Source organism: Cebus imitator, unplaced genomic scaffold (assembly GCF_001604975.1).
Source record: "Cebus imitator isolate Cc_AM_T3 unplaced genomic scaffold, Cebus_imitator-1.0 Scaffold33, whole genome shotgun sequence".
NCBI lineage: Eukaryota > Metazoa > Chordata > Mammalia > Primates > Cebidae > Cebus > Cebus imitator.
In genome coordinates this window covers 1,062,667-1,081,795 of record NW_016107348.1, presented here as the reverse complement: position 1 = coordinate 1,081,795, position 19,129 = coordinate 1,062,667, and the positions used below count along the sequence as shown (strand labels likewise).

The window sequence follows — 19,129 nt, the reverse complement described above, 5'->3', positions numbered from 1 at the left end:
TTTTTAAATTCTCCTAAAAATATTTGTGCTTATCTGCAAAAAAAGATAAACTATTTGGTTTGTATGTTTAAAAATATTTTATAAAATATCATACGTACATATTTTAAATCTTGCTTTAAAAGATATCACTTTTGATATTTCACCATGCAAATTTATGCCTTTTAATGCTGCATAAAATTAAACTGGAGAACCATCTATTTATCTACCACCCATATGGTGGGATTTTTATTTTTTACATTTTTTAGAGACACGGTCTTGCTCTGTTACCCAGATTGCAATGCAGTGGCCCAGTCACAACTCACTGTAGCCTCAAACTTGTGGGCTCAAGTGATCTTCCCACCTTAGCCTCCCAAGCAGCTAGGACTACGGGCACGTGCCGCCATTCACAGCTAATTTTTAATTTAATTTAATTTTTTTTGTAGACACAGGCTCTTGCTATGTTGCCCAGGCTGGTCTCAAACTCCTGGCCTCAAGTGATTCATCTGCTTTAGCCTCCCAAAGCACTGGGATTATAAGCGTGAGCCATTGTGTCCACCACATATGGTGGGATTTTAAGGCTGTCGTCTATTTTTTTTTACTATTCTACAAACAATGCTGTAAGTGAAGAGCCTTATATTTTTGTCTCCTTGAGCATATTTGTAAATTTTTCTGGAGTAGCTGTTTTCAAAGTGTGCTCTATGGAGTCCCTGGAAGTCTTGAGACCCTGTCAGTGGACTCTCAGCATCAAACCATTGTTTGTAATACTAAATACATTTTTAGCAAATACATCACTTGCTCTTTTCCACTCTCATTCTCCCATGAGTATACAATGGTTGTGTACATTTTAAAGAAAATAACTATATTTCCCAAAACAAAAAATAATTTAGTGAAAAGAATGACATTTTATAGTATTGCAAATCTCTTTATCACCTAGCTTGATTTTTCTTTTTTTTTTTAACATTGTGCATTGGTCATTGGGAAAATGTTGGTTCACTAAGGTATGCGGATTTTCTAAATGTTGACACATTTCATTATGAAATATCAAAAAATTATACTCATTAATATTACCATTAATCTCAAAAGAAAAATTATTTTGGGTGGCCAAGAGAAATTTTTCAAAATTCTGACTTTTGTGTGAAAGCTTGAATTTTATCATTGGCAACATACATTGTCAGTTTTTTTTTGTTTGAAATGACAGGCATACTTTTTTCGTTTTTGAGAAAAATATCTGTCAAATACCCAAATCTGAATCAGCACAGTTTGCCTTGAATCATTCTTTCAAGTAAAAATGCTATTCCATGCTGGGGGGCAGCGGGGGGAAAGGCTTGCAATTCAAACAAGCACACAAATACTTCTTGAATTAATCACTATATTCTGGTATCCAGCAAAGGTGCTTCATAATGGACTTCCCATTTCTGTCATGCAGAATACAAAAAAAGACATGTACTCAAGGGTTCAAGACAATAAAACTAATAATTCTTACTACTTAACTCAGGACATTCTTAAGTGAAACTTTTTTTTAAACTGTGAGTAAGTGGCATGAAGAATAAGACAATTACCAAAACAGTTTGGTGCCAATGACTTGTGCTAAAGCACCAGCAGTATTACTCAGCATTGTTTTCTACCATTTAGTGTAAAATGTCAACACAACGAAAAGGGCAAATTCATATCCAATCCCAGCATCATTATGAAAATAGTTTAACCTTCCAGACCTGTGAAAGGGTCTTAGTGGCCAGAGTTTCACAAAAGATATTTTCAAACTTCTACTAACCTAAGCCTGAGTTTCTGAACCAAATAATGTATAAATTCACCCAATTCAAGCCCAGAAGAAAAAAGAGATGACTTCTAAGGAATACTTGGAAAACAAGGTTTGCTCCTCTTGTAAGAATAACTCATAAGGTTGTACAAACGAATTGTTCACATTAAAATGGTGAAAGGTATAGGTGAATTATTCACTTTATTAAAATGGTTATTTTTATGTTTTATGAATGTCACTTCAGGGAGTGAAATAAGAATAAGACATAGAAAAATATGGTGTCTCTTTTTTGGATACAGTTGTACCAAATCGCTTAGAGCCAGCCATTTCACTATCAGTCAAAAAGAATTCTTACGGATACAGCGGCAATGAATATCTTAGCACATATATTCTTACACTTTGATTCATTTAACTTTATAAGGCAACTTTTCAGGGGTAATCAATTGGATCGAAGAGTATATTTTGCACATTTACTTAAAAAATTCTTAAGTTATTACAAACAGAGAAAGTAGTCACTCATATCCCTACATTGGCATTAAACACAGTTAGCAGTTTGCACATTTGTTTCAAATCTGTTGTGGTCTATAAATAGATAAACACAGATGAAACCAAACTCCATGCCAATCTCTTCCTCCTTCCTCTCTCCCCTAGAAGTGTTATCATTCCTATTTGCTTTTTTTACTTTCGATGCATGAGTGATTCCATAAAACATATACTACTAACAGGTTACTTAAAAAATTTTTATATGACTGGTATAATACTGCATATATTATTTGCATCTTGCTTTACTATAAAAAAGAACATTATGGTTTTTGATAAGTGAAGATCTAATGTTACACTGTCCCATATGACAGCTTCTAGCTACATGTGGCTAGTAGCTACAGTACTGGACACCACAGACACAGAAAATTACCATTTCAGAAATCTCTATAGACAGTGCTGATAGCTAATATATTCAGTTTCCTACACTATTATACTTTCTTGCAAGAATATGTTTTATCTCATCTATTCTTTTATTGAAGAGGTTAAATTATTTCCATTTTCCTCTGCACATATGTGAAAGCTTTCTTAGGATATATACCAAGACAGAACTGCTGAGTCATATATTATGTATGTCCTCAACTGAACCAGATATTGGCAAGTGCTCTCAACTCAAAGTGGTTACACCAGTCAACTCTAACCAGCTACACAGAGAGGCAGTGATAAAACGGGAGACTCAGGAGACCTCAAATTCTCATTCTCCTCAAAGCAGTTGTCAAGTCCTGAAGTAGCACACAGAGGGCTAAGAAGTTAACCCAGAAAAGTCTCAAAAGCAGAGCAGGAATCCCCAGTTTCTTGTGCTAAATAAAAAATTTTGTCTGGGTTTCCAGTGAATCTCAGGAGGGCCCCAAACCAGGGACAATGCAAACCAGAAGTAGACTGAGGCTTACCAACTCTACAACCCAACCCTAACGCAGCACAGTTTTTGAATGAATTAAGATGAACAGCTGGTAACTCTAATAGCATAGCAAAAGAAAGGATAAATCCTCTCTGGGGGAAGAGACCATCAGCTGGAGCTTTTGCAGTGATTTATATAGAGTGTCTAGCATTCAATTAAAAAAAATTGCTAGGCATGCAGAGAAAAGGGGCCATATGATAGTTAAAAGAAAACAGACAATAGTAATAAGAGGCACAGATGGTCACATATAAGCAGACAGGGAAGAAATAGCAGTCAAGAAAATTAAAATAACTATGGATAATATGTAGAAAAAAGATTAAAAAGTAGGCTGGGCAAGGTGGCTGAAGCCTGTAATCCCAGCACTTTGGGAGGCAGAGGCAGGAGAATCACCTGAGGTCAGGAGTTCAAGACCAGCCTGGCCAACATGGTGAAACACTATCTCTACTAAAAACACAAAACAATTAGCCAGGCATGGTGGCAGGTGCCTGTAATCCCTGCTACTGGGGAGGCTGAGGCAGAAGAATCACTTGTGCCCGGGAGGCAGAGGTTGCAGTGAGCCAAGATTGCCACCATTGCACTCCTGCCTGGGCAAGAAGAGCTAAATTCCACCTGAAAAGAAAGAAGAAAAGAAAAGAAGAAAAGAAGATTAAAGGGTATTGTAATATTATAGAACTAAAAAAAAATCATATTAAGAACTCACTGGATAGACTTAGCAGCACACTGGGCAAAGTAAAAGACATACTAATGAACTCAAAGACAGGTCAATAGAAACTTTCCAAACTGAAGCACAATGTTTTTAGTTTCTAATTTGTTTGTCTTAAGGAATGAAATACAAGACAGAGGAAAGAGACATAGTATATGGTAAAAGGTCTAAACTACATCTAATTGAAGTCTCTGAAGGAAAGGAGAAAAAAAATGAGGTAGAAGTGGCCAGGTACAGTGTCTCACACCTGTAATCTCAGCATTCTGGGAGGCCAAGGTGGGGGGATCACTTGAGTCCAGGAGCTCGAGACCAGCCTGGGCAATATGGCGAAACCCCCATCTCTACAAAAAATTAGCTGGCACTGGTGGCACACACCTGTGGTCCCAGCTACAGGGGAGGCTTACGTGAGATGATTGCTTAAGCCCTGGATGCGGAGGTTACAGTGAGCCGAGATCAAGCCACTGCACTCCAGTCTGGGCAACAGAGTGAGAGACCCTGTCTCTAAAAAAAAAAGAATGGGCAGAAGCAATACATGAAGAGATAGTTTTTGAAAAACTGATAAAATAAAACGACCAATAGATAAAAGCAGCTCAGAAAATCCTCAGTAGGATGAATACAAAGGAAAACACACCTACATGCATCATAGTAAAACTACTAAAAAATTTGGATAATTTTTAAATAATCTTGAAAGAAACCTTCAAAATAACAAGATTAAGATAACTGACCTCTCCACATAAACAATGGAAAGCAGTAAATAATGGAAAAATATCTTTAAAAGTACTGAAAGAAAATAATTTTATGCCTATTAAAAATACCCTTCAAAAATAAAGGTTAAACATTTTCAAACTAATAAAAACAAAAAATGTGTTATCAGCAGGCATGCAATAAAATACTAGATGTATCAAAATGAAAAATTTTATACTTCAAAGGATGTTATCAAGAAAGTGAAAAGAAACCCCCACACAATGAGGAATACATTTATAAATCTTGTTTTTATTCTATTTTATAACAGAAAGCTACTGTAACGTTATAGAAAGTTAGTTACTTCTTTTAACTAAGAAAAATATTAATTTATTTTAAAACCAATTTTTTTTGGATTAAAAAGACAACTTATTTTTTAAAAAATAGAATTGAGAATTTATTCAAATTCCTATCATCTGTAATGCTTCCTTGGATAAACTTATAACTAAGTAATAAGCCAATAAATATATCAGATAATTAGGTTCCTAAATCATCTAGCATAGTAGGTAGCACCTGGCAACAGGTTAGTATGGAAAAAACAACTAGAATCTATTGAATACTTACCAAGCACTGTGAAACACACTTTATATATGCTACCTCATTCAATCCACACAATTACCTTATGAAGTATAATCCCACTCCTACAGATGAGGAAATTAAGTCTCAGAGAGTTACTTAAACTTTGACCATGATTACACAGTTGCAAGTGACAATGCTGGAATTCAAATAATAACAACTAACATTTATTGAGCACTTACCATGTGCCATGGTCTGCTCTTATTTTATGTATTAACTTACTTATTCCTCACAAGAATCTTATCAAGTATGTTATTATTATTTTCTTCAGTTTATGGATGAGGAAACACAGAGAAGTTAAGTAACTTGTCCAAGGTTATGAAACCAGCAACTGGTAAAGTTGGGATTTTAGCCTAGGAAATTTGACTCCAGAGCCTGAATTCTTTACCACTACACCACCATGCTACCTCTCCAGAACTCAAAACTGAAGTCTCTCTAGGCCCACTAAGCCAAAATATTTACCAATATGTAATTAACATGTCATGAAAGCCCACGGAAACAATAATTTAAAAATTAATCAAAATAGATTCTTTTATATATATCTTAATTTTTAAAATACGTGTTTCAAAAGAGTATTTTCTTCTACTCACTACATGAAGGTAGAAAGTTTGACTGTGTATTTTATTAATTTAGCAGTGACACACAATCCTAATTTAGGAGAAATATAGATTACCAAGCAACCCCTATAATTATAGTAGTATGAACATAAACAGTGGTAAGTATCAACTACATCTCATTTAAGGCAATAATAAGGAAAAGAAATTAGGCAAAAATCATAGATTCTACAAACTAACTTGGCTTATGATAAGCTGTCCTAAAGGAGTGTCTTCCCTAACATACCTTTTCTTGCTGCAACCTTAAAAGCAAACCACGCTGTTTCTTCCGGAGTGGGGGCATTTTATCATCCTCTCCTTTGTCTCGTAGATGTCTGCAAATAATATTTTTAATTGAGACAAAGACTTGATTAAATTTCCATTACCTGAATAATGTCAAGAATTCTTGACTACTAAAAAGTCTACAAACCAATTTAACATTTTCAAATGTGAAAAGTAATTGCTACATGTAGCCATAACCATTCATATCCTAATAAGTATTTTACTGAGGTATATGCAAGCCCTAGATTGTGTCCTCTAAAGATAGAAGGACTTCGAGAAATTTATAATATTGTATCATATGACAGCATAACATTACAGTCAGTTAAGTGATAGAACTGCAAAGAAAATGTTATATGGGTAACAGGAGGTTTTGAAAGAAATACAAATCAAATATGACTGCCATATTTCTAGCTTGAGAAACTGGGTTGCTCAAATCAAATTAAAAGAGGAAACAAAAACATCTTAAAATATAAAGCATTCCATTTTACGAAAGAAGAAATGAGTGAGAACTGTGCTCACTGAAAGAACTTACTTTTTTTGATGCTCTAACCAGGCCAACTCAGCCTTAGTCTTCTCCTTCAAGGCCTTTTCACGGAGACGCAGGAGTGAAGACTGGTGAGCCGCCCTCATTTCTTCTTCTTTCATATACTGTCGAACCATCTCCATAGTAAATTTAGAAAAGCTATCTTGTCCTCCTGAGAATGGCATGTTCACTTCCTAAAGTAGACGGTTACTTTCTTGTTTATCATCATCTAAACCTTTTGGTACTTAACTTCATTAAAAGTGGTATGCATTTACAAAAAACAAACTATGTATTTAACAAGGCTGCCAACAATGTAAGAGAATATTCTTTAAAAAGGTACATGAGGCAGATTAATATTCATTTTCTAATTTATTCGGCCAATAAAATTTTAATAAACTACTGCAAGCCAATTACCGTACCAGGGATACAAAGTGGAGTAAGAATTTGTTCCTGTTAACCAAGAGGCATACAATTTAGTAAGAAGAATTAATGTAAATTTCTAAATGGAATAAAGTATTAGAAGTATGAAGCAAGTAAAAAAGCTAGCGAGATAATAATGGCTCAGATCCTCAAAGGCCTTATATTCATTCCAAAAAATAAGTTTGTATTATACTTTGTGAGGAAAGTGAGGCCAGGTTTTATAGGAAAACTATAACATAAAATTGATATCTAACAAAAATCATTCTAGTAGCTGACAAATGAGTCAAGTAAAAAATGTTTTCTCGTATCTTTGAGAGAACATATCCACAACCATCTACCTCCACAGATAAGTGAAACACACCTTGGCAGAAGACAATGTAGTCTTTTCTGGAGAACCTTCTTCATCAGAGTCATCATGATGACCTCTTCTCTTTTCCATGTTAAATCTGCGGTGACTCTCTGAAGGCAGTAATGATCGAAATGATTGTTCTTCTATTTCATCTTCTGTCATGGATTCATCAAATTTCAGAGAATATTCTGTTGCAATAGAAGTTGAGTCTAAAAGAATATGGAGAAAGTAGATTTTGTCATAACTGTTCTCAGTAGCAATTCAAGTAGCACCCCTTTGCCTCTTTATGGGACACGCCAATATAAATTCATAAAACTGATCAGTAGTAGATATGAAATAATAAACAAAATTTATTTGCCTTACGAACAAGAAAAAAAAAACTCTAAAAATACCTAGAAATACTAGGATAAGAACTATAAAGATTAATGTTGCAAAAAATTTAGAGAGCTCTTACAAATCAATTAGAAAACCACTAATGCACCTATAGAAAAATGAGAAAAGGTCAGATCAAATGCTTTACAAAGGAAATATAAACAGTAAAAGTGAAAAAAAGTTTAATATTGCTATCAAAGACATACAAGTAAAAATATCTTTTTTAAAAACTCATTAATTCCTAGCTTAATTAGAATATGACAGCTCTTTCAGGTTGGTTCCTGTGTGCCTTTGACATGGCCTTGCATCCTTTTTTTTAATTGAATACTTCACTTTCTGGTACAAGATATTGCAGGCTCATCTTGTATTTTTCCTACAGCCCTAGAATCAGCCATTTCTCCAAAGAGCTCTTATTTATTTTATTCAATAATGATATTTAGAAACCACAGTCTAGGGGCCAGGCACGGTGGCTCACACCTGTAATCCCAGCATTTTGGGATGCCAAGGTGGAATCCCAAAGGAGGCCAGGAGCTCCAGACCAGCCTGGGTGACAGTATAAGACCGCCATTTCTTTAAAAGAAAAAAAAAAAAATGAATGAATGAATGAATTTGTAGGTACTAGTTGTCCTTGCTACTATGGGTGTATCACTACTTCTGCACTTGCTCAATGAACAGAACTAGGCAATATATGGATGTACACTAATCCATGTATACATGTGTGTGCACATACTCACATACAATTACAATTGCTTTTGTATACCTACAGCCAGCCAGCTAAACACGAATTCATACTTAGGTCTCCGATCCAGTAACAAAGTTCATTCTAGTCCCTTCTTGTGTATCTTCCCTTCAAACACTGAGAAACCTGGCTCCCGCCATCCAACACTCATTTATTTATTTGTTCAACCCCAATATACATGTAAAGAACGGTTAACCTGTACCCCTGCGAAAAACTATTATCCAACTAGAGTATAGGTTTATGTACTAAACCTTTTGTGTTAGGTTTATATTAATAGTTTCCACGCAAGACATCATTTTCCAAAGTTACTTAGGTCAGCTCTTTTCCCCCCAACCCCTTCAGTATTGTTATGCCACATATTTATAATAGTTAGATTCATTTATCACAGGCTGCATTCCATTTTCAGATCTCCCAACATCCTGACTAATGTATGTGTATGCATGATTAGTTCACAGATATTAAAATTCACTCATTGTGATACACAGTTCCAAGGTTTTGACAAATACATATCATCATACAGAACATACATACCTACAGAACAAATACTCCATGTAACAGTAAACACCCCTTCATGCATCTTCTTTGCGGTCAACTACTTCCTCTTCCGCCTAATGCCTAGAAACCACTTGTTTTCCATCTCTTTAGTTGTGTCTTATATAGAATGTCATATAAACTGAATCATATTATAATACATAGACTTTTGGGGTCTGCTTTTTCACTTAGTAAAATCCATTTAAAATTCGTCCATGTAGTTGTGTGAACCAAAAGATTATTCCTTTTAATAGCTGAATAGTATTTCACTATATGGACGTACCAGTTTGTTTATCCATTCCCCAAATAAAGGACATCTTGGTTGCTTCTAGTTCTTAACAATTATGAATATGCTGCTATGAATATAAGTGTACAGGTTTTCATGCAGATGTAAGTATTCAAATCACTTGGTAAACAGGCATGTGATTGCTGGATTGTATAGTTAAGTCTTATGAGATGCTATGAAACGATCTTCCACAGTGATCATATAATTTTGCATTCTCACCAATAATGTATGCAAGCTCCTGTTGCTCTGCATCCTTGCCACCAATTTGTTATTGTCAGTTTTTCTAATGGCCATTCTAATAAGTGTGTTACTATATCTTGTTATTTTAATCTTCATTTCTCTAATGACATATGATGCTGAAGACCTTTTCCTGTGTCTATGTGCCATCTGCATATTTGCTTCAATGAAGTATCTGTTTAGATCTTCAGTACATTTTAAAAATTGAGTTGTTTTTCCCTATTATTGAAGGGTTTTTTTTTTTTTTTCGCATGAGCCACCGCACCCGGCCTTCTATTACTGAGTTTTAAGAGTTCTTTATATATTCTAGATATAAATCCTTTATCAAATATATGACTTGCAAATATTTTCTCCCAATCTGTGGCTTGTCTTTTCATTCCCTTCACAATGTCTTTCACAGAGTAGAAGTTTTTAAATTCTGATAAAGCACAATTCATCAGTTTTTTCTTTCACGGATCATAACTTGAAGTGTTACATATCTAAGAAGTCATCACCAAACTGAACGTCACCTAGATTTATGTTTTCTTCTACATGTGAGTTTTTTAAGGGTTCAGTTTCTTTGGATGGTAGCTGCCTGTGAATTCTAGCTGTCTTGGCTTCTTCAGATCCCTAACTCCATTTCCTCAACTCGAGAAGACCAGTGGGCTCCATGCTCTGCAGTCTGGAAACTCTCTAGGCAGTAAACTGGTAGAACTGCAGCACTCATTTGTTTCTAGTCTCTCATGAATCACACAATTCACTGACTGAGGCCCATTGTCTTGAAAATAGTTATTTCATGTTTTGCCTGACATTTTACTTGCTTTAAGAGGGTAAGTAGGCTGGGTGCTGTAGCTCACATCTGTAATCCCAGCACTTTGGGTGGCCGAAGCGGGCAGATCATGAGGTCAGGAGTTTGAGACCAGCCTGATCAACCCGGTGAAGCCCCGTCTCTATTAAAAATAAAAAATTAGCCGGGCATGGTGGCATACACCTATAATCCCAGCTACTGAGGAGGCTGAGGCAGGAGAATCACTTGAACCGGGAGGTGAAGGCTGCAGGTTGCAGTGAGCTGAGACCGCACCACTGCACTCCAGCCTAGATGACAGAGCAAGACTCTGTCTCAAAAAAAAAAAAAAAAAAAAAATAGAAAAAGAGGGTAAGTAAATCTGATCCCTGTTGTTCCATCATGGCCAGAAGTAGCAGTAATCCAAATAATATATATTTTTTGTTTTTTTGTTAGTCAAGTGAAGCACTGGGCAAGTAACTTAATATTGTTTAAAGAAGTTAAATAAAGTAAGTCACTGTTTATAATGTTTCAAAATAGTCACCTGACAATTATTTATTCATTATTATTGGAAGCCAAAAACCATGACAAATACTTGAGACATGGCACAAACAAGTCCCACATGGTTACTGTTTCCTTCTAAGGCTTAAAAACATTATCTATAATTAAATTTGTCATCAGTGCTTTAATTAGAAACACTGTATTATTAATGAGATAAAGTTTAGTAAATATTAATGAGATAAAGTTAGGAATCTCCTCAGCTAAATATCCAAGTACACCACTTTTAATGTCTATATTCCTTTATTTACTTATTTTTTTTTTTTTTTTGAGACAGGGTCTTGCTCTGTCACCCAAGCTGGAATGCTAAGGCTCAGTCATAGCTCACTGTAGCCTTGATCTCCTAGGCTCAAGTGAACCTCCCATCTCAGCCTCCAACATACTAGGACCACAGGCTGTGTCACCAAGTCTGGTAAATTTTAAAATTTTTTTGTAGAGACAGGGGTCTCCTTATGTTTTCCTGGCTGGTTTCAAACTCCTGGGCTCAAGCAATCCTCCCACCTCAGCCTCCCAAGTGCTGGAATTACAGGCATGAGCCCCCGCATCTAGCTTATTTGCCACTTTATAACAAGGATCATCTTTCCTCCAGTTTCTGAACAAATGATTATACATTTATTTGCAAAGAAAGTTACCTTTTTCATCAGGAAGAGATGGAACACTATCACTTCGTAGAGAATCATCTGCAGCAGTCTGAGCCTGTTCATCAATGGAACTCTCCATCTTTTCACCATTAAGTTTCTTCTCATTTTCCTTACAAGATGGAACTGAAGGACTTTCTTGGCGGCTGCTACCACTACTACTTCTATTTATGGATACGTGGAAACAAAAACAAAATTAACAGAATAAGGATTATAGTTTCAAAGTAAACTTATTTGGCCAAATGACTGCTTTATAATCAAGATAAAAATGAAGCAAGATGTAATATAAAACAGAAAAAGCTAAGTAACCTAAATCCGAGAATATTTTAGAAAAGATGAGAAAGATGAGTAGGAGGGAGGAAAGTTTCACTTTTAAATAATCATAATAGGCAGTGTTATTAGATTATCACTCCCTTTTTTCCTTTCATTTCAAAATCAAACTTCTGGGAAAGGGAACTACTACTCACTGTTTCCACTTCCTTACTTTTCATTAACATCATGATTTTTCACAATCTGCTTCCATCCCAACTGCTCTACTAAAATTGTTCTGAATAAGCTCTATCTATACTTTGAATTGCCAAATCCAACAGATAATTTATCACTCTGCAACATTAGATGTTATTGACCATATCTCCCCTTCTTTAAAAGCTCTACTTGCTAAATAAAATGTAAAAGGTTAGGGTAATCTGGATGAAAGGTATTTATTCTTGTAACTTTTCTGTAAGCTTGAAATCTTAAATGTTAAATAAAAGAGCTCTCCTTTCTTATATCCTATGATTTTACTCTCACCTGCTTCTCTTCCCACCTCCCTAACAAGCTTTCCTTGTTTCTTTCATTTGCTTTAAATTTTTCTGTCTTTCCTTAAATTGATGGTTTTGTTTTGGTCCTTCACTTGCACGCACGCTCTATTATTATTATTTTTTGGTTGGTTGTTTTGAGAAGGAGTCTCACTCTGTTGCCCAGGATGGAGTGCCGTGCCATGATCTTGGCTCACTGAAACCTTCACTTCCCAGGTTCACACAATTCTGCTGACTCTGCCTCCCAAGTAGCTGGGATTACAGGCATGTGCCACCACACCCAGCTAAATTTTTTTTTTTATTTTTAGTAGAGACAGGGTTTCACCATGTTGGCCAGGCTGGTTTCAAACTCCTAACCTCAGATGATCCACCTGCCTCAGCCTCCCAAAGTGCTGGGCTTATAGATGTGAACCATTGTGCCAGCCCTCTTTCTCTTTTATACTACATATTCTCCTTGGGCAATCTTAACTATAACTTCAACTACTATCATTTAGAGTGAGCCTCAAATTTGTATCACTATCTTTGCTTTGCCCTTTCCCTGATTTTAAGCTTCAAGTGTTGAAATGCCATGGGAACTTATGTTTTTGGCTACTCCTCAGCCAACAAACCATATATTCTCCCAAGTGTTTTCCTTTCTCCTTACATTTCTTGGTTTATTCATTTACTACACAAGCCAGGTGATAGGTTCCTAATATACTTAGGATCCTCTGCACATGCTTATTTCCTCTTCCAAAATGCCCTTGCTGCCCTGACTGCTTAATGACCTATGGAATTCAAGACTTAGTTAAAGTGTTATTTCTGAGAAGACTGCACCGACCCCACCCCAACTCTCAAGGAAGGTTTAGTCACTTCTGTCCCTGTGTTCATTCTGGTTTTTTTTGTGTGTGTATATTTCTATGACAGTACTTAACAGAATGTAAAGCAATTGTTTGGTTTAAGAAGTTTTTGAAAGATAAATTTTGTAATAAAGCAATAAGGTAAAAGATGTAATGCAGCACACAAGAAGGGCACATGAGTCAGAAGGACATGGAGTTGAATCCCAGTTCTACCAATTAGTAGTTATGTGCTAATCATTCACTCAGTAAATTTATAGTAGGTTGCCTAGTGTGTGCTAGGTACTTTGCTAAATTCTGGTGATACAAGTATGCATGGTTCCCACTAAGATGGCTATAATAAAAAACACAACAAATATTGGTGTGGATTACAGAAAAAAATTACACTCATAGTGGGAAAATGGTATAACATGCTGCAGTTGCTTTGGAAAATAGTTTTGCATTTCTTCAAAAAGTTAAACATAGAGCTACCATACATAACCCAGCAATTCCATTCCTAAGTATATACTCAAGAGAAATGAAAACATATCCACACAAATGCTTATATGTGAATGTTCACAGCAGCATTACTTACAATGGTCAAAAAGTGGAAACCACCCAAATGTCCACCAACTGATGAAGGATAAATAATATGTGGGATATCCATGCAATGGAATATTATTTGGCCATATAAACAAAGTAGTAATACATGCTACACATGCATGAGACCTGAAAGCATCATGCTAAGTGAAAGAATTCAGTCACAAAGGGCTATATATTGTAATGATGCCATTTATATAAAAAATCCAGAACAGGCAAATCCACAGAGAATGGAGATAGAAAATAGATCTGGCCAGGCGTGGTGGCTCACGCCTGTAATCCCAGCACTTTGGGAGGCTGAGGTGGGAGGATCAATAGGTCAGAAGATTGAAGTCATTCTGGCCAACATATTTTTAGTAGAGACAGGTGAAACCCCCGTCTCTACTAAAAATATGAAAAAAAAAAAACAAAACAAACAACAAAAAAAAACTAGCTGGGCATGGTGGCATGTGCCTGTAATCCCGGCTACTTGGGAGGCTGAGGCAGGAAAATTGCTTGAACCAGGGAGTCGGAGTTTTGCAGTGAGTCAAGATCCCGCCACTGCACTCCAGCTTGGCCACAGAGCGAGATTTCGTCTCAAAAAAAAAAAAGAAAAAAAGTAGATCAGTGGTTGCCAGAGGAGGGTATAGGGAGTAACTGCTAATGGTTACTGAGTTTATTTCTGGGGTGATGAAAAGGAAGCCCTCAAAGAGCTTCTAGTCTAGACTGTAAATGACCAACAAAGAAATGTATACAAAGGGCAGTCAAGACTGTCATAGCTATACTCACAGTGCTGTCGGAGAACAATGAAGTGAGAGCTAAAGCAGATGACGGGTAACACTAATTCTTGAAAGGTAAGTAACAATAAACTAAATGAAATGAGGTGGGGGATGGCCTAGAAAAAAGGTAGATCGAAGGCAATGGCACAGAAGACAGAGAGCATGGTTCTTAACAGAGAATTGGAACTAGTTAGAATGAATGGAGTAGAGTAAGAGGGGAAACGCCAAGAGATGGGGTTAGAGATGAACCAAAGGCTCAATTATAAAGGAACTTTTTATGCTAGGCTAAATAATTTGGACCTTAGTCTGAATATTCTGAGGGAATACTGAAGATTTCAAACAGGTGCCAAAAGGGCTAGAAATTTTAGAAAAATCACTCTGGTCACCATGTGGCTAATGAATAGAGTGTAGGAAGATTAGAGGATGAGGACAAGTATTAGGAGTTCACCATAGTAATCCAGATGACAGTCTACATGAAGTGTCAGTGAAACCGTCAGTAAAGGTTAAATGAAAGTCACATAGTTTCAGAGACATAACAGGTACCCAATAACCTTTGGTACTTTTCCCACATTTTCATGTCTTTTACTTTCATGATTTAATTTTTTAAACTGGGGTTTTACTATACTTGACAATGTTGGTATGTTACCTGTAAAAACGCTGAAAAGTCACCTCTAAAATCTTCTAATCTGAGGATGGAACCATAATTGAAAACTATAGCCATTAATATCACAACAACTACCAATGAGAAGCTATTCAATTTTTTTTTCTTTTGAGATGGAGTCTCATTCTGTCGCCCAGGCTGGAGTGCAGTGGTGCAATCTCAGCTCAATGCAGCTGCCACCTCCTGAGTTCAAGAGATTCTCGTGCCGCAGCCTCCTGAGTAGTTGAGATTATAGGCACATACCACCACACCCAGCTAATTTTTATATTTTTAGTAGAGATGGGGTTTTGCCATGTTGGCCAGGCTGATCTCAAACTCCTGACCTCAGGTGATCTGCCCACCTCAGCCTCCCAAAGTGCTGGAATCACAGGTGTGAGAGCCACTGTGCCTGGCTTATTCAATATTTTTTATAACAATAAAAATTAGTAACATCAGGAAATATGAATGTCAGTAAGGAAATGTGCAATAAACATAGCCTTTGAAGGCAGATAAATTAAGGTGCGATTCTTTGAGGTATCATTATTTATGTGACCTTGAAGGGGTTTCTTAATATCTCCATAAGCCTCAGTTTTCTTACCTATAAGGATAATACTATATGTGTTGGACGGTTTATTACATGGGCCAACTATTTTGTAAATTGGCTAATTACGGAAGCCAGCACTTTGAAGAGCATGCCCTGTTCTATTTAAATAAACAAGATAGGCTGGGCGTGGTGGCTCACACCTGTAATCCCAGCACTTTAGGAGGCCGAGGAAGGAGGATCATCAGGTCAGGAGTTTGAGACCAGCCTGGACAACACAGTGAAACTCCGTCTCTAATAAAAACACTAAAAAATTAGTTGGGCATGTTGGCGGGCACCTGTAATCCTAGCTACTCAGGAGGCTGAGGCAGGAGAATCGCTTGAACCTGGCAGGTGGAGGTTGCAGCAAGCCAAGATCATGCCACTGCACACCAGCCTGGGCAAGAGTGTGGGACTCCATCTCAAAAATAAATAAATAAATAAAATAAACAAGATTAAGAAGTCAAAGAAAAACAACGTTTAAGCCATTTATCAGAGTTTACTAAACTGTACTGACAAAGAAATCAAATTGTCTTCACCTTCTGTCATGATTCCTGTATCCTGAAGACTCAGAATAACTATCATATGAAGGGGAATACTTCTGATGCTTTGAGTCAAGGGTTCCTTCTTTACTCTGAGAGAGTGAAACAGATGGACTTTTCCTATAAATAAAATAAAAAACTGATTAAACATTCAAAGTCTCTAATAACAGAAATATTTTAAGTATTGCTTAACAGTAGTATGAGATGAAATGCTGAATGAATGCTTATTATAAAATAGCTTACACCACATTACAGAATATGTTGTTTCATTAAGGAAGTAAACACAAAATCACTCCTAATATCAATGAATGTAAACAGAGACTTAAAATCTATGAATTAGAGACAGTCAAATATTAAGAAAAACTCACAGAAATATGGTAACGTTACCCAATCCTGCCAAAAATAATCTCTTTAATGGCTTTATTGCTCTTAGAATAAACTTCAAAATCCTAAGTGTGCAAGGTCCTATACCATGGTCTGATCCCTGCATCATCTCATACCATTTTCTTTGCTCTCTGCCCCCAGCCACAATGGTCCTTTACATTACTAACTCCTCATCCATTAGATCTCACCACAAGCTTTATTTCCTCGGGAAAGCCTTCTCTGACCTGCTGGCACCCCTAGGCTATTAAAATTCCTATGTTACATGTCTCTGAGACATGTATTCCTTTTTTTTTTTTTTTTTTATACCCAGTCTCACTCTTTTCCCTGGCTTTTGTTTTTTGGGGTCTTTTCGGCTCACTGCAACATCCAACTCCCTGGTTCAAACAATTCTCCTGCCTCAGCTTCCCGAGTAGCTGGGGTTATAGGTACGTGCCACCACACCCAGCTAATTTTTATATTTTTAGTAGAGACGGGGTTTCACCATGTTGGCCAGGATGGTCTTGATCCCCTGACCTCACGATCCACCTGCCTCAGCCTTCCAAAGTGCTGGGATTATAGGCATGAGACACTGCGCCCAGCTCCTTTCATAATACTTAAATCAGTGAATAAGTATTCATTTACTTAACTGAGTATCTGAGTAATGTTTATCTTCCCTACTAGATTATGCCCATAACTGTATTCCCAACCAAGAATAGTGCCATGACAACAAATACTCCTTACATATTTACTGAATGGATATTAACCTAACAGATACTCATTATATATTGGCTGAATGAATGAATATTAACCTATCTGTTTCAGTTCTGGTCCTCAGTTGTTTCATGAAGTCTGGAAGGTGTTGCCGTTGGTGGTCATACAGTATTGCAAGAGGAGCTCCTGAAGCCGTGACAGCATCTGAGATATGAGTTCTAGTCAACTCTGCCATCTAAATATGAACACACACAAGAAAGGCAAATATATAAAAAGATAAGGTCACAGAACTGAGAAGAAGCATAGTGTCCTGGAAAGAAAGATCACTGACTTGAGAGCAGGCAAATTGTGCCACTAATAGATGAATTACTGTGGACAAATCATTTAGTCTCAACAGCTTCATCTGATAAAAACAGAATTGGACTACATAATTTCTAAGGTTTCACCTGGCTATAACAATCTATGAATTAGATAGAAAACCATTAAGCTTATCATAAGCAGTAATAACCCAAAAATTAATTCTTCCTTCAAGAATCGATTTAATTACTACTTCCTTTCTAACTCTTTGCTGACCAATAGGTGAAGTACATTTTCCCTATTCTTTAACACCACTGCAAGTGCTGCATGTACTATTCATTCAATATTCATTCAAGCACTACTTTGAGCTATTCCTTTTCTAATGTCTTGTTTTGATATCTTTGTTAATGTTATCTACATTAAAATTTTCTTGAGAAAGAAGACTCAATTTTATACTTATATGTACAACTCCACAGTACCCAACATACAGTAGGTTCATGGATTTCCAAAAACTAAGTCATTTCACAAATAGTACTAACTTTTGGTTTAAAAAATTACAACTGCTAAAATAAAGTGAAACTGTATCAATCGTGAATTGTGATATCCTATGTAGAGACAGCAATAAAACTACTTCTGGCTATACCCCTGTTACAAGAAAGAAAAGACAGTAACTAATATTATTCTGGGTAAAAATGAAACCCCTTCACACAAAGCAGATCTGTGGTTCCCCAGGACTGAGATTAGGGACTGGATGCAAAGAAACCGAGGAAAAGTTTTGAAGCAACGGAAATATGTTTTGCATTGTGGTGATGATTATAGGGAGATATGTGTGTCTGTGCGCACGCACACGTGTGTGTGTCTGTGTCGGTGGTTATAGGGAGACACGTGTGTGTGTGTGTGAGAGAGAGAGAGGAGTGATGGTTATAGGGAGATACATGTGTGTGTGTGCGCGTGCGTGTGTGAGAGAGAGAGAAAACTCACCAACTGCATACTTAAAATGGGTACATTTTATTGTTTATAAATTATACATCAATAAAGTTGATATTTTTCTAAAAAGCTTATCAGAGGGCAGAAATTTAGAGCTCTTTGTCTTTTTTCTCTCTATAACATTCACATGTACAACACACTCCAATCAATGGTGCCTCTTATTTCAATAAGGTACGGCCCCAACTAAAAGTCACTCATTCAAAGTATGCATTTACTAAGATTTTAGAAACACATTACTGGTAAGACCAAAGGTACACAGATTGAATAAAAAGAACTAAAAAGATAATGGTTCTCAGGGGCAGCTACCTCACAGATTTGGCGTGCTGCATCTGTGGTGAGGCGAGCGGTCTCTGACTGCTGAGCTGCTATTTTACATGTTGCTTCCTGCAGGACTTCAGTTACTTCCCGTTGTGATTTAACTACCTGCTGTAATGATTCTGCATGGACCTTTACATAAAAGGGGGTTAAAAAAGAAGTTATGTTTTAGTCTCCCCTTGACCCAAATTAATTTTAATTTATAAATTTATTTCATGGATCAAATGCCTTATTTGTAGTAAA

General features: G+C 36.5%; 1 protein-coding gene across 1 annotated transcript in view; it reads right to left on the bottom strand.

The window, feature by feature from the left end:
- The window catches only part of CEP350 (centrosomal protein 350), a 151,046-nt gene that overhangs the window by 52,253 nt on the left and 79,664 nt on the right, over positions 1-19,129 (bottom strand). Inside the window, exons 18-24 of the mRNA XM_037737047.1 lie at positions 18,878-19,047; positions 17,386-17,522; positions 16,211-16,333; positions 11,479-11,648; positions 7,373-7,569; positions 6,601-6,785; positions 6,034-6,121 (exon numbers count right to left, since the gene is read on the bottom strand). Coding sequence (XP_037592975.1) covers positions 6,034-6,121; positions 6,601-6,785; positions 7,373-7,569; positions 11,479-11,648; positions 16,211-16,333; positions 17,386-17,522; positions 18,878-19,047 — 1,070 coding nt within the window. The remainder of the gene's footprint in view (positions 1-6,033; positions 6,122-6,600; positions 6,786-7,372; positions 7,570-11,478; positions 11,649-16,210; positions 16,334-17,385; positions 17,523-18,877; positions 19,048-19,129) is intronic.